The sequence below is a fragment of the Pseudopipra pipra genome, chromosome 11 (assembly GCF_036250125.1).
Source record: "Pseudopipra pipra isolate bDixPip1 chromosome 11, bDixPip1.hap1, whole genome shotgun sequence".
NCBI classification, from domain to species: domain Eukaryota; kingdom Metazoa; phylum Chordata; class Aves; order Passeriformes; family Pipridae; genus Pseudopipra; species Pseudopipra pipra.
In genome coordinates this window covers 18,691,040-18,704,262 of record NC_087559.1, presented here as the reverse complement: position 1 = coordinate 18,704,262, position 13,223 = coordinate 18,691,040, and the positions used below count along the sequence as shown (strand labels likewise).

The window sequence follows — 13,223 nt, the reverse complement described above, 5'->3', positions numbered from 1 at the left end:
CCCAGAGACAGGAATGCAAAAAGCGGATGAATTATGACCAGAAGTGGTAACTCAGCCCTTACTGCTCAGTCAGCTAAGCAGCTCCCCATTTTCTCTCTAAAACTGCCTTAAGCTGCCCTGGAGGCTTCCTAGAATATCTGGCATTCCCTGCCCAGCACAAACCCTTCTGCACATCCATCACACAGAAAGCACTGCCGTGTCCATGCAAAGCTGGACATAAACCCAGACCACACTGACATCTCTGTTACTGAGGTCATGTGTTAAACAGGTTGTAATACCTCAGAATCACACTCTGGGTCTTGCATTGTGGCCATCCATGCTTTCTCATGGAATATTCCTCCCAAGCAGGGCAGAGCCCCACTGGCTAAGCTGAGGGTCCCACATTTTCTGTCCTGTTGGTCACATCTGCTTGGGAGGAGGCACCAAGATGATCAGAGGGCTGGAGCCCCTCCAGGTGGAGAGAGCTGGGATTGTTCAGCCTGGAAAAGAGAAGACTTTGGGGTGACCTAGTTGGGGCCTTCCATTATCTGAAAAGAAACTACAGGAAAGATGGAAGAGACTATTTACAAGGGCCTGGCGTGACAGGACAAGGGGAATGGGCTTAAGCTGAAGGAGGGCAGGTTTAGCTTGGATATTAGGAAGAAATTCCTCCCTCTGAGGATGGTGAGGCCCTGGCACAGGTTGCCCACAGAAGCTGTGGCTGCCCCTGGATCCCTGGAAGTGTCCAAGGCCAGGTTGGATGGGGCTTGGAGCAACCTGGGACATTGGAAGGTGTCCCTGCCCATGGCAGGGGATGGAACTGGATGGGCTTTAAGGTCCTGTCCAACCCAGAGCAGTCTGTGATTCCATGATTTGCCCATTCCACATTGTGCGCATTTCCAAGTGCAAGCTGGAATCCGACATCTCTCAGTTCCTTCTCAGCAGAGATGCCTCAATCCTCTCTTTTCCATGAGAGCACGGTGCTCTCGGAGACTGAGGAATGACTGAGGAATGGAACCAAGTTTCTCCAGAGGCAGAGACATTCAGGACATGGGAAGGGAAGAGGAAAAGCACCACATAACACTTGTGCAGTGGGGAAGAGGGCTGCTGTGCCCCTAAGTCTGGATGGGCTTTGCATCTCACATCATCCCTAGAAAGGTATTTGGGGAAAAGACAAAGGTGGTGGCACAGGAAGCAGCTCTCAAGGAGAGAATGGGACTAACAAAATAATCACTGCAGGATAAAGGATTCCTGGTTTGCATCAGAGCTGCTGGAATAATCAGAGTTCTGAAATCATTATTACTGAAGATTTTGTCCAAGTCTGTTTTCAGTTCTGTTGTCAGGTGTCCCTGCCCATGGCAGGGGGTGGAATGGATGGTCTTCAAGGTCCCTTCCAACCCAAACCATTCTATAATTCCATGATTCTATGCTTTCCAATGCCAATCACACCTCAGGCTGTGCTCACCTCAGGGGGCTCCATGGTGGTGGATAGTCCAGAGCTGCTCCCAGTTGTCCAGAGACCAATCAACTCTCAGCATTCACTGAACTTTCTGCCTGGAGCACCTTCTCCAAGCCCTGTGGATCAACCACAGAGGTTTCTCAGACTCCTGAGCTCACACTCCCTGACATAATCTGTGCACATCCAGAGTGTTACAAAATTGAAAAAAAAGTAACAGATCAGAAACTCCCTTAAAAAAAAAAATCACTGTTACTGTTTTACCAATTAAAAAAACAGAGTAAGGCAGCGGGCAACAGGCAAATTGCCAACGGGAAAACCTTTGACTCAGCATTAAACCAGGACCTGAAGCACTTTCAAGCAGGTGCCTCAGACTACTAGCCAAGCAGCAGGGAGAGAAAGAGAAGGGTTTGGGTCACTTAAGGAAAAATTTGAATGAAAAGAACAATTCTATGGAAAAGTTGCATCGACATGGGAGACTAGGAAGTTTTCCACTTCAGCTATGCTTGAGGTGATGAGACACTGCAGCATCACAGTGGCAACAGCAGCTCCTAAACTGTGATATTCAGAACTGGGGGTAAATAATATCCGTTTTCTTTTGGTTCCTTTTAAGAGTTTGCTAATTGGGACAATGAAAATGAAGGGTTAACCCTGAACGAGGAGGACCAAGGAGAAACAAGGAAATGTGATACAAAGAATGTCTGAAAAATGAGAGGAGGAGGATACAGGAGAATACAGGGTGTGTTTTTACAGTCTCTTCTCAGTTCATGCTCAGCAGACCAGTGAAGGAGAACACTTCCTGCCTCTGTGTGAAGTGGCATCACGTACAGCTGGCACAACTACCTCCAGTTAGGTGAGCAAATATGAAATACTGAATACCATCTTTGCCAAGGAAACATGCTCATGTTACATTATTTGCCTAAACCTCTTTTAAATATGCCAGGAATAAAAATAAACCCCATAACCTTCCTTAGGCAGAGGAGAAAACTGACAGATAAAGTTGGTTGCTTCGTTCAGGATCTCTGCTTTACAGTTCCTTTACTCTGCAGTTGTTACTCATGCAGAGACAGACAAGCTGCCTTGTAAAAAATTCATTTTCAAGCAATGTCAGCGTTACACACAATGTATATATTCAGTGTCCTGGCTGCCCAGTTCTCCTCTGCAAGTGGAGCCCTGCTGTGGGGGTGTCTGTTGTTCCATGGCAAGCTCGATGCTCTCTGTTTTCCTTGACTTACACTGTCCTGGCAACAAACAATGAACTCTGCCAAAACATGGATAAACACCAAGGTGCAGTGTGAGGGCAGGGGCTGAGCGTTTCCCACCCAGCCACATGAACTTTATTCCCTGGAGGTGCTGCAGGAGCAGTGGAGCTGCACTGGGATGGGCAGGCTGAACTCTCCCTTCTAATCTGGGCTCTACTGCTGACTCACCATGTCACCTTTGGGACAGAACTGCCTCCAAATTCGTTCTCCTTCCTTCAAGAGGCCGCATTCTGTTGGAGACATTAGTTACCATAGTTACAGATCCTAGAATAGTTAGGATGAAGGACTTCTCAATCAGATAACTTGGCAATCCTTCCTTTTGTTCTCTGCTACAGGGCCAGAAGTGACAGAAAATTAAAAAGTAAGTTCAAGCAAGGTAATTAAAACAGATTTATTCCAGTGGCACGGCGTGGAAGAGTAAGGTAAAAACCTGAGAGCTGCTCACCAAAGTCTGGGTGGAAGATGTGGCCCAAACAGAACTGGGAGTTGCAGTTCTGTGTTTATCAAACAAGCTATCATAACTTGGAAAATGTGAGATAAGTGCCAGCAGTGTCCTGCTGCCAGGCAGCCTATTCTTATTTATCCACTGAAGTCAACCTTGCTGACAGAAGCCCTTTTTAAAGGCAATCTGCTCTGTGCATGCCTGGCCTGTTACTGGGTTACCTCAGGGTTTTTTGTAAACCCCTGGTCTTGCATTTGAAATTCAGCTCACACAAATCTGTTGTAGGACAGAACCTATTTGCATCTTTGATTTCTATTGACTTACTCCTAACCTTTCCCAACTATTCTTTACATTTTGATGAACTCTTCTTGCTTCCTTTCCCAAGCCCTGCCGAAGATAAATAGAGGATTGAGACTCTTTGGTGCTGCCCAGTGCCAAGGTTTTGCTCTGGGCAGCGTGCTGATCGTGGCTGCAATTCCTGGCTTGCAGGCACTTGGGATCCAGTTACATTTGCTGGCGTCAGGCAGACTCTGCAGACCACTGTGAAATACTGAATCTAAAAATAAAAGAATGAAAAAGTACAAACCCAAAGAGAGAGGGATATTAAAATTCCAGAAAAACTGTAGAAAAGTTTGGAAGAGGCACACAGGCAGTCCTGGGGGAAACCACTGACATACTGGGGGAGTTTAAATTAAGCCCATGGGTTTGCCTTTTTTAGCTCTGACACCCATGTGACACTCCAGGGCTCAGCCTGTGGGTCCAGGTATTTCTGCTCACACAGAGAATGCGTTGGAGCCTCTGGGAAAGCCAAACCATTCCCACTGTCTCAGCTCCTTGTGCCTCTCTCCCTATGAACTGGTAACCCCAGGTGCACTTGGCTGGGGAGTCTCAGTCCTCTGGATTTCTCCTTTGGATCAAACCCACCGTGGATGGTGCTGACTGGGAGAGGGAAGAGGTTCCGGGCTCTGGTGAGTCTCAGCAGGGACAGGAGGGGGAATGTGACAGCTTTTGCAGCACTTTTAATTGTACATATGGAAGATAATGGATCTGTGAATCCAGCCAAAGGGTCAGGATTAAATACGTGCTCAACCTGCTTCAAAAGATTAAATTAATGAGTCTGAGATCAGATAGAGAAGCCTCAGTGCTATTTCTAAAGGGGATTTCATGAATCTCATATGAAGAATTTGGTGGAAATTTCCTCATTTTCTGATGAAAAAAAATCTAGTAATCTTTGAAATTGTCTTTTTTTCCATTTAAATATTAAACCAGCACAAGGTTTAATGTTTGCCAAGTACAAAGTTGCGTTTTGAAGTGCAAGACTTGTGCCTGCCCGTTCCTGAGCGGCCCGGTTCCCTTTCAGGGCTTCGGACCGCCTGCCTTTGATTTGTTTGTGAAAATTCTTTCTAGATTTAATCGAAGCCTATTTGCAGGAGACTTTATTTCTGCCTCCTTTTTGACGCTTTGAAATGAATGACCGCGGAGCTGAGGTTGAGAGCGGCCGTGTTTGCAGAACAGTGTTGTAAACACACCCACACCCACAGGGCGCGGGGCTGCCCCGCTCCGCGGGCGCGGGGAGGCCGCGGGCAGGGCAGGGGTTCCCGAACGGTGGCTGAGACTGTGTGTGTTAAGGAGTGTGTGTGTTAAGGAGTGTGTGTGTGTTAAGGAGTGTGTGTGTTAAGGAGTGTGTGTGTTAAAGAGTGTGTGTGTTAAGGACTGTGTGTGTTAAGGACTGTGTGTGTGTTAAGGAGTGTGTGTGTTAAGGAGTGTGTGTGTTAAGGAGTGTGTGTCTTAAGGAGTGTGTGTGTTAAGGAGTGTGTGTGTGTTAAGGAGTGTGTGTGTTAAGGAGTGTGTGTGTTAAGGAGTGTGTGTGTTAAGGATTGCGTGTTCCGAGCGTGCCAGGGTGCAGCCCCGGGGCTCCTCGGCGCTGAGAGCTCTGCCCTCCAGCCGCGCTGAGGGCTCAGCCCGAGCTCCGGCCCCCGTCCCTCAGCTCAGGGCCCAGAGGCCGTGCCAGGGTTTGAAGCCTTAGGACTCAGCACCTCGGCCTGGGGTGTTCTGCAATTTTTAGTTTTCTTTCATTCCTGATCTGAGGAACAGCAGCTCACGCTGTGCTTTCTAAAGAAACCTTGAAGGGGTCTCCTGCCAGCATGAAGTGGGTGTTTCAAACTGCACGGGTGGTTTTTTGGGGGGTTCCTCCTAAGGACTGTAAGACAAAAACCTCTATTGTCCCAGCTGTGTGACCCTGGAAGTATTTCACATGCAGCATTTTATACTATTTAATAGTACAGCTAAAATGAAATGTCAATATCACAGAATCACAGAATATCCTGAGCTGGAAGGGACCCACAGGGGTCACCGAGTCCAAGCCCTGGCCCTGCCCAGGACACCCCAACAATCCCACCCTGTCCCTCAGAGCGTTGTCCAAACCCTCCTGGAGCTCTGGCAGCCTTGGGGCTGTGCCCACTGCCCTGGGGAGCCTGGGCAGTGCCCAACCAGCCTCTGGGGGAAGAACCTTTGCCTGAGATCCACCCGGATCCTGCCCTGGCACAGCTTTTTGCTGTTCCTTCGATATTTTAAAAACTGTAATGCTAATTTATATTTCTTAATTTGCCTCACTAACTTTGTAGAAGAAATTTGGACCTATATATTTTAATTTACAGCAGACGAAAAGCTGAAGGAAGCATCAGGCAGGAATGTGAAGCTGTTTCCCTGTGTCTCAGGCTGCGTTTGTTCTAAACAAAAACCAACTGAAAATGAATATGCAAAATGCCTGTTACTTATGTATATGAACTTGGCAGATTCCTTTATAGTTTTGCAGCACATCAGGTTTGCAGCTAAACAGTTGATTAAGTGCAGCTCACAGTGAGAGATTCTGAGGGTGCAAAGAACATCCATCCACATCCTCTGATGGAATACAAAACTCCCAAGCTTTCTAATGACCATCCATGGTTGGACAATATCTGGCAGCAGGTCAGAAACTGCAAGAAAATCAAAAATATCCTTCCTTATCAAAGCCTGTGTTAACCAGGACATTCTGCACAGGAAGGTCTGGAGTTTCTGCCTGACTCAGAATCATAACTTCTCTTAACTCTCTGTCTTGTGTGTGTCCAGGTTCTCCTTCTTTGTGTCCAGTTCTGGTGAAATCCTTTCTCTCACTGCTCAGTAAAAAGAAGTTGTTACTTGTGTTGGGTCACCCTACCCTGCCTGTTCCTGTACCTGACACAGAGGTCAAGGCAAAAGGTAGGAGACATGAAACACAGTTCCCCTTTTCCAAAATGGGAAACTGAGGCAGGGGCTCAGTAAGTTGCTCCAGGACACAGTTTCCACTAGTGGGAACCCAAACAAACTCACTGAAGCTCATGGAAGCTGTGAGAGAAAGGCAGACTTTTGTACCAGGACAAAATGGTATCAAAGTAAAAAGATGTTTAGGAGCAGCAGAAAGGGGAAGTTCTAAAGTTCAGCAAAAAAGAATTGTAGAAACCTGGAAGGTGCTTGGCACAGTCCCAGAGCTGTTCCTATGTAGTGAGGAAACTGAGTGATAGGAATATACTTTAGCTGCTTTCTTGTTCTTATCTTTTTTCTGCTTTACCTTCTAAGTAAAGATTGATGTGCTAAAAGTCCCCTGCAAAGCCTGGGCATTGTGCTCTGCCTTTGTCACATGTCTCTGACAGCACAAACTGTGATCATGGGGCAGGATTTGGGGAACAGGCAGAAGTTGCTTCAGAGGTTTGACACAGATGCTTCAGGTTTCAGGGCTACAGCACTCAAGCTCTCTGTCCAGCATGAGAAAGGACAGTGGGTGCAGTCTTGGCCCCTCACAGCCCATGCTCTTAATTATTGTGGTTTGCCAGGGCTGCAAATGAACCAGTGATTCAGCTTGGAAGTAAAACCAGTGGTGTCCAGCAAGTGGAAGTGTATTTATCTACTAGATGTCACAGACACATCCTTAACCAAAGCAACTGATTCACCAAATTTGAAGCACTTGCTTGAAAGGCTGGGCACAATACAGCTTCAAAGAAATACCTGGAAAATGCTTAACAGAGTAAAATCTACTATTTTGCTTTCTAAATTCCTCTTTTATCCATATGGATGGACAGACACACACAGAATCACCTTAGGGAAGAGACCCAGCTTGAAAAGTCACAGCTCAAATAATCTGCTGGAAAATAATAAGCAAGAGAAATCGGGATTTTATGTTTGAAAACGTCAAGTGGGCGTGGTTGTACCTCTTGGATATATAGTGGATATTGTGTGTCACATTCTCAAACAGCTTTCAAAGCTGGCTCACTGTCTTGACATGCTTCCTGCAGCTCCAGCTGTTATCCTGGACTTTTCCTTTTGGTTGTAGCTAGAACTGCTCTACAGAAGTCAATGTAGTTTTTGTTTACAAATATATATAACCCAGGTTACATATATATAAATATGTATAACCCAGGTGTGCATTCATTTTCACTATTAGCAGCAGGTGTTGGGGACAACTTCAGCATGTGTTTAGACTGCAGTCCATGTGCTGCCAAAATTCCTTGGGTTTGGATGGTCATAGAAACACTGGTAATTCAAAACCTGCAGTATTTCCTGACCTCAGTACTGACCCTGCCCCCTTTACCTGTGCCTGTATTTCAGGCTCACATCACCAGTCTAGCAGAGTTAGAACTTGCCCTCCAAAGATCTGGGTCACAGCTCACTTTTACTGCTTCCTGAGGTCATGAACTAAGGTGGCAGCAGTGTTAATTTTGTGGTGTCCTTTATTTTTTGCTGTATTTTAAAGAATAATTGCTGGAGCAAGTGGAATGTGTTGCATCTTGAATGTTATTGAGGCTGGAAAGCAGCCAGAACAACCAAGGAGCAAAACTCCTAGGCAGTTTTCCATATCTACAGCAAAACTGAGGCTCCAGTGAAGTTATCTAAGGAATTCAGCCTGAGAAAAACAAATGGAAAAGGAATGACACAGATATAAGGAAAAAAAAGTGAAGTATTTTATGATTTTGGACAGTTTCCTGCAGAGTTATATCACTGCACTGCTATTATTCCTCAGCAAAATCAGAGTCAACATATTGTACTCCAGCAGCTGCACTCCCGCTTCATTCCCTGGAAACCTGGGGAATCAAAGTGATCTGGGAGAGGTGGATCAGAAGTTATTCCCCACCCTTGCCCATTCCTACCACGGTGAAATGAACTCCAGCCAAGGACCAGAATGTTGTGGATACTTCCAGCCAGTATTTTAATTCCTTGGTGCCTCTTGTATGGTACAATTTGCTTCTTTAAGAACAAGGAGACTGAGTTTATTTAGGATGTTAGAAAAACCCCATTGTTCTACGAGCAGCAAACTAAAGCAGATTCACTGCACATTCATATGGCCTCATCCCTAAAGCACCTTTGCTCCCCACTATAATAAATAAGGATATCTTGACCGTGTTTCTCATTTCAGTGTCACCCCCACGGCCAAGGCCTTCATATCTTGTTGCTAATTCAGCTTTAGGTACATGGGGACTGGCCAGCCCGGAAAGCAAGCAGGAGAGTTGGTGCCTGGGTCCTTTCTTTCCTTCAGCTGAGGAATGAACATGGTTCCTTTTTCTGTCTTCAGTTGCTGACTTCCAAGAAACTGTAGAAATTTAATTATTTTTGAGACTTTGAGTCATGTGTCAAATATGTATGAAATTTGGAGCAAGAGATAGACGGAACCATTACATAAGCTTCCTCTCCTTAGGAAAGCACCTAATCAAGCTTGTTCCATGAAAACTCCCCACCCAAATGACTGGAAATGGATGTTTTTTACAAACACAGACCTGTGCAAAACAATAGCCATCAGAAGCCCTTTGCCCAGTGTCCTTTTTCTTGGCAGAGGTACGTGCTTGTGTTGGACCATGGAGCACACATTGTCCTCTGGTTTGAAGGAGTTTACAAGTTGATAGTAATGGCAAGTTATATTCCCAAGTTCAATTCTACTGCATCCAAATCATTAATAGATGACCAATAATCAGGCTGTAGAAGAAAGAATAACAAAATGCAAATGTAGTAAGGTTTCTTTTTCCCCACAAAGTTATGTTACTGGATTTTCCCCCTCTGAGCTCCAAAGCTATACTGCATTTCAGTTCACTGGCAGATATCCCACACTTCCTCAAAATCTGAAGCAGAAAGACTGGAATGAGTATTTGGGGCATTGTATGTTGGATTCCTGTGCCTGTAGTTTGGATTGTGCTGGAGTGTTCTGAGCTCCTTCCTCTGTCCAGGTGGGGGAACATCAGAACATTGCCTGTATTTTCCTTCTAAGCACAAAGAGACTCCATCATCCTCCTGGGAAAGCTGAAGGAGGGTGGTGGTGCCTTATAAACCTACAGTCAGGAGCAGCAGCTGCTGCAAAGCCAAAGGATGGGATGAGCCTTCCCTTCCACTGCACTGCCCCATGTACAGACCCCCACTGCAGCCACACAGTTCTCCCACACAAGATGTGCTGGGGTTTATTTCCTTGTTAATCATTCTGCACGGGAGGTTCAATTGAGGAGCTGTTCATTTTGATACTCAGGCCGATATTAACTTTTGCAATCACTGAATACAGCACATTCAGTTTGACACTCCAGTTTAATACCTGCTCATTTTGATCCCAGAAGGTGCACAGTAGTCCCTGCTTAAAGAACCTCATGTCTGAGGATCCTTGGTTTGTTCCATCCTTGAATATTTCAAACCAGAAATCACTCTTTCCCCTTGCCTCAAATCTTTTTGCTACCCTGGAGTTATCAGTAGCAGGAAGTGTCAGGAGGTTAAGATAGAAACTTTCTTAGTTTGGAGGCTGCAGATAAAAATTCCAGAATTCTGTGGAAAGGTTTTATTCCATTCTATCTTTCCCCTTATTCATTTGCAGTACAAGAACAAAGTAAAAGTAGTCCCATAAAGAATGTGGACTTTTATTGAGAGGGAAGAATATATCCCTGTGGTGCCTAAACACTCTGGTATGTGAAATGATTGTTTGGTTAGGAGAAGAAAAGCAAAAAATGCAAAGTTTTGGCAAGCCCTGGCTTTTGCATGCCCCAAACCCCAAGTAGGCACCTGCACAAATATTGTTTGCATATAAATAAAACTGTGTACACAGGGGTGGAGAAAAAAAATCTAAAAGCTGAACCACTCTATAGAAATCAAGCCCCAACTCTCCCACTTTTACAGTATGTTGGTATTGAAATAATTTTTAAAGTAGCTGCATTAAAGGAAAAAAATAAACATTTTTGCTAAATGTTGACAGGTTCACACTCTGACACTGGGACTTTACAAGCACTTTTAACCAGTTGACTGAATTTTAAGCAGAGGTATTTTTAGCTGCACCTGTAGGTTGCTTTTGCCTTTGTAAAGTGTCTACACACACCTCCAACCTTCCAGCCACTGCATCCACATGTGATCAAAGCACCACTCGCAGAGAATCATCTCCCACAGCTCCTTGCCAACCAGCTGCGTGGAACAGATGATACCCACAAGATTTACAGTGTCCTTTTGTGTTCTAAAAGCAGGGAAGCTACAGATGCAGGGCTCCTGCTGTTCCTCAGCAGAGCTCCCAGCCGTGTCCCCTGGGGCTGGCAAGGGATGTGGGGCTGTTCCTGAGCCCACCCTGCGTCCCACTGCTCACCAGGGTGTGTCATTTCCAACCCCACGGGGAACTGCAATGAGGGAAAAGTGCTTGAACTAAAAACATGTATTTATGCATACCAGGACAATGTTGTCTTAAGCTGAACTGAATTTGTCTTCCTGACCTCCAGCTCATTTTTTCTCACTTTTACTTCTTACCACATACATGGGAATAATTTTACTTTTTTTTTACTAGGAAACTAGAACTTAATCTGTTTGTCTGCCAATTCACCAATACCTAAAACACCTGGCTAAAACTGAGTATCCTTCAGTAACTTTCATATGGAGAAGTATTTAACCTATTTTGTAGGAAATCTGTAGTGGATTTGAAATGAACCTGGTAGTTTTGAGAACTAAATGACATGGAACAGCTTTGGATACAGAAGCTTGAAACCTCAGGCAAAGGAAACAGTGCTGCTGTCCAGAGTAAAGGCTTTGTGTTATAAATCCCATCCTTTCTGTGCATTCCCAAAGCCAAACTTCAGGTGCTTGGGATTGATTGTTTTTCTGGTGTCTTGTCTCCCACCTGTGGGAGAAGGCAGAGGCCACGATGAAGGAATGGGCACCGGAACAGGAGCCAGCAGGAAGGAGAGCGTTTCTCCAAATGAGAAAAGGGAAGGAAGAGCTGGTATTTTGGTAGTTTGGTAGTTTGTTATTTAGGTATTTTGGTAGTTTGGTATTTTAGTTCAACCCTTTTTTTGACCCATTGTCACTCCATGCTAATCTGCATTTAATACTGCAGCCTCTTCCCTGCTTTCCCACGGGCTACACTTCTGAACAGCAGAATCTTTCCAAACTGAGACAGTGGAAGACACTTCATTGTAATGAATTTGTCTGTGTGCAAAGTGCCAAATGCAAGAATAACCCCGATTCTGCACAATAGGGAAGAAAAAGTGGGTCAAGCTAAAGCTGCTGTACTGAATTGCTGAGCACCTGGAGCCAGTGGGGAGCAGCAGCAACTGCAGACTGAGGCTCTTGCCTTATTAAGTCAAGTCAACACTTGCTCAATGATCAGAATCTCTCCCAGTTTCAGTCTTGTGTTGGAGCTCAGAGGAGATTTCATGCAGGCCTCACTGTTCTTATAAGAGCTAATAAACAGTATAAAAATGGAAGCACCAGAGATCTGTCTTGCCTGGGGATATTATTGAAACCTGGTTACATGTAAATTCATTCTTATTTGGTGATGGCAACTCCCAATCTGAAGTCACCTGTAGCAGGTGAAGAATTCCTTGTGTGTATCAGATATTTCATTTACCTTTGGGCAGATAGGAAGAAAAATTACAGGTTAGTTTGCTAGTTCAAAAGGGGGAAAAATGCATTGCAATTAGAGAGCCCATTACAGGCAGGAGATTAATACCTGCCAAGCTGCATTCTGGGATGCTGGGATCAGTTCCCAATGCCATCAGATGACATGCAGAAGATGCAGTAAGTGCAAGGCTTTGATTTAGAAATTATATACATAAATATATATACACACATATATTTTATCTGAGGGGAGATTGTAATCATCATTTAATCAAAGGTGCAGAAGCAACTTTGGTCTTCAGATTATATATTAAAGTTGGATACACGTTTATAAATCTTGTTTGTTGTTTTAAATGGTGGATATGGTTTTACCAAAATATATGGTTACTATCCCAAGAGAGCTGATGTCTTTACTGTCTGATAAATTGGTACCATGGTAGTTGTGAAAAGCATTTAAATACCACAGTTAATTTTACACACAGGCTGGAGACAGCTCTAACTCTTTGTGTGGAAACACAAGGTATATAAGAGACCCCTGTGACAGTTTTGTGTGCTCTTTGAACATATTGAGCTCATACATTGAATAAACACAGCTTAGAAGTAAGTAGGCAGATCTTGAAGCTTATGTGGCAGCTCTGACTCGAGCAACCAGAACCCAGGAACTTACCCAGTTCCTGCAGTAAATTTTCAGGCTGGGGGATGTACAGTCTCATGGCCATTTTATCTCTTCCTCTGCTCAGATGAACTCCTTCCACCCCTATGCTGAGTGGTAGGTGATGCTTTGAGAGTGTATGGGCACGTAAAAGAGGAGATTCCTGTAACAATTTTATTCCTGAGAAAATACTACTAGATTGCATTACAGAAGTAAACCGAGATTAAAAAAAATACAATTTGATAACTGCTTCTTTCTCCTACTGCAATTGAGGGATGCTCAAATTCATGATATGCTACTTTATTATTAAATTATTATTTTAAAATTTGTACAAGATTCAATTTATAAGATTCAAATCTGTCTAGAACCCAGATCAGTGTAGTTTTGTGTCTGTGAATGAATGCAGGGGGAATTTTCTCTAAAACTTTCTCTATGCTATCAATAAAAACCTTTCTCTGAGCACCCTCTGATACACAGGGCTCTGAGCTCATGTTGGGGGAGTTAAAGTAACCTGGTGCTCTGTTGTTTCCACACTGCTGCCCCTTTCTCCTGCACATCAGGAACAGCCAAGGGATGAGA

The 13,223-nt window shown here is 44.5% G+C and overlaps 1 protein-coding gene across 2 annotated transcripts in view; it reads left to right on the top strand.

Annotated features, from left to right (window-relative positions):
* The first annotated feature begins 3,932 nt into the window (after positions 1 to 3,932).
* Positions 3,933 to 13,223, top strand: part of RAF1 (Raf-1 proto-oncogene, serine/threonine kinase) — a 67,646-nt gene continuing 58,355 nt past the window's right edge. Inside the window, exon 1 of one of the 2 annotated variants that reach the window (XM_064668021.1) lies at positions 3,933 to 4,107. In XM_064668021.1, coding sequence (XP_064524091.1) covers positions 4,069 to 4,107 — 39 coding nt within the window. In that variant the 5' untranslated portion in view covers positions 3,933 to 4,068. The remainder of the gene's footprint in view (positions 4,108 to 13,223) is intronic. The other variant, XM_064668027.1, reaches the window with a different exon arrangement.